Here is a 1,484-nt window from a genome sequence, read left to right on the forward strand (position 1 = left end):
TTTCCCTCCAGGACAGAGAGAGGAGCATTGTGGACAAGTCTGCATCACAGGTAGAACATTAATTAGGAAGCGTTGATAGGCGAACGATTCCCAATGATAGATCGTGAACAACTAATGTAGGAGAAAGAAATGTTGATGGCTTACAAGCAGACAGAATGTCAATGTCTTCTCAGAGGCGTTTTTTACCGCACCAGTGTCAAGGCCATCGGCATTAATTAAGCCTTTCATCTGTTGATTAAGAGAAAAGAAAGAGCCTCATTTATACTTGCAAATTATATTTCAATTAATAATATGACACATTTTGCGCCTTTTATAGGAGAGTTCCAACGTTTTTTTCACAAAACGGGTTGAAGGCTTGAGGTAGGGAAGTGAATCATTTAAAAGGCACTAACCTGTTGGCCTCAAGCGAGCAGAGGTCGCTGTAAATGGTGCACTAGCCTATATTTGGCAGGATCTTTGTTTAGTGGCACTTCGAAATGACTGTATATGTAGAGATTTATTGTATCCATATTTGTTTGTTAAAAAAGACTGGATTAGAAATGCTCGCTGACAAAGCTAAAACACTTTGCAATGCTGGCTTCGCAAGTGAGCACAGACCCTATCGAGTTCCCATCCAGGATATCCAAGGTCACAATGACTTCAAGGAGAGAACCAACGGCCTCTGCGCAACCGAAGGATGGTAATCGTATATGCGCCCTCTGATTTGAGTGGTGGAGCCTGAACTGTGATTTACCGCCATGAGTACTTTGAGTGATTTTTGCGGCGGCGTAGATCCTGGCACTGGTGTTGCGTTACTGTACCAAAATAACCAATCAGGAGGAGACTCGGCAGCAGTGAGAACTCTCAAATTCCTCAGGGTTAGTCAGAGAAAAGCAATTTGTGAAAACTTTTCCTTATCCATCTGCAGCATTTACCATCCGCTCTAAGGGCGCAATGGGCGACCTGCCGCCCGGTGAAATCAAGGTGTAGAGCCATCAGGCCCTTAATATTCACCACCAGAGCATTGGAGCGTTAAATCCTGAATTGATGCCATTATTGCATCCTCATGCACATGCATTGGCCTGACCTTGTCCGGATTTAGAGTTTGCCATCCTGACCTCTCATTTACCAATGTGGAGAACAGAAAGTGGGGTGATGTTTGAGGATCAACGGCCAAAATGCAACATAATGAAGAGTAAAATGTGAATGCTTTTGCTTGGACTCGACAACATTATTTGAACATATAAAGCACTTAAAGAGAACTCCAAAACATTTGCTTTGATTGTCTTATATCAGTTTTATGAATTTGAAAGTTACTAGTAAAGTTCAGTCAAAGGCTATTTCTCTTGAGAATGTAAGTCGTTTTATTTATGAGGCCGTATAAACTGCCATGGCCTGTCCACGACCATGTAAGCAGGTTACAGCTCTACTCATCTTTCTCACCATATAATGGTCTTTTATTATAAAATTTCCCCTCTTTTGAGACAAAATGCTACATAGACATC

At 41.8% G+C, this 1,484-nt stretch overlaps 1 protein-coding gene across 1 annotated transcript in view; it reads left to right on the forward strand. All coding sequences in view use genetic code 11, as the record gives it.

The window, feature by feature from the left end:
• Positions 1 to 476: 476 nt before the first annotated feature.
• Positions 477 to 1,484, forward strand: part of EGR_10712 (hypothetical protein) — a gene marked incomplete at both ends in the record, with an annotated part of 1,919 nt that continues 911 nt past the window's right edge. Inside the window, 2 exons of the mRNA XM_024499961.1 lie at positions 477 to 585; positions 1,229 to 1,291. Coding sequence (XP_024345621.1) covers positions 477 to 585; positions 1,229 to 1,291 — 172 coding nt within the window. The remainder of the gene's footprint in view (positions 586 to 1,228; positions 1,292 to 1,484) is intronic.

Source organism: Echinococcus granulosus (assembly GCF_000524195.1).
Source record: "Echinococcus granulosus chromosome Unknown EG_S00257, whole genome shotgun sequence".
NCBI classification, from domain to species: Eukaryota; Metazoa; Platyhelminthes; class Cestoda; order Cyclophyllidea; family Taeniidae; genus Echinococcus; species Echinococcus granulosus.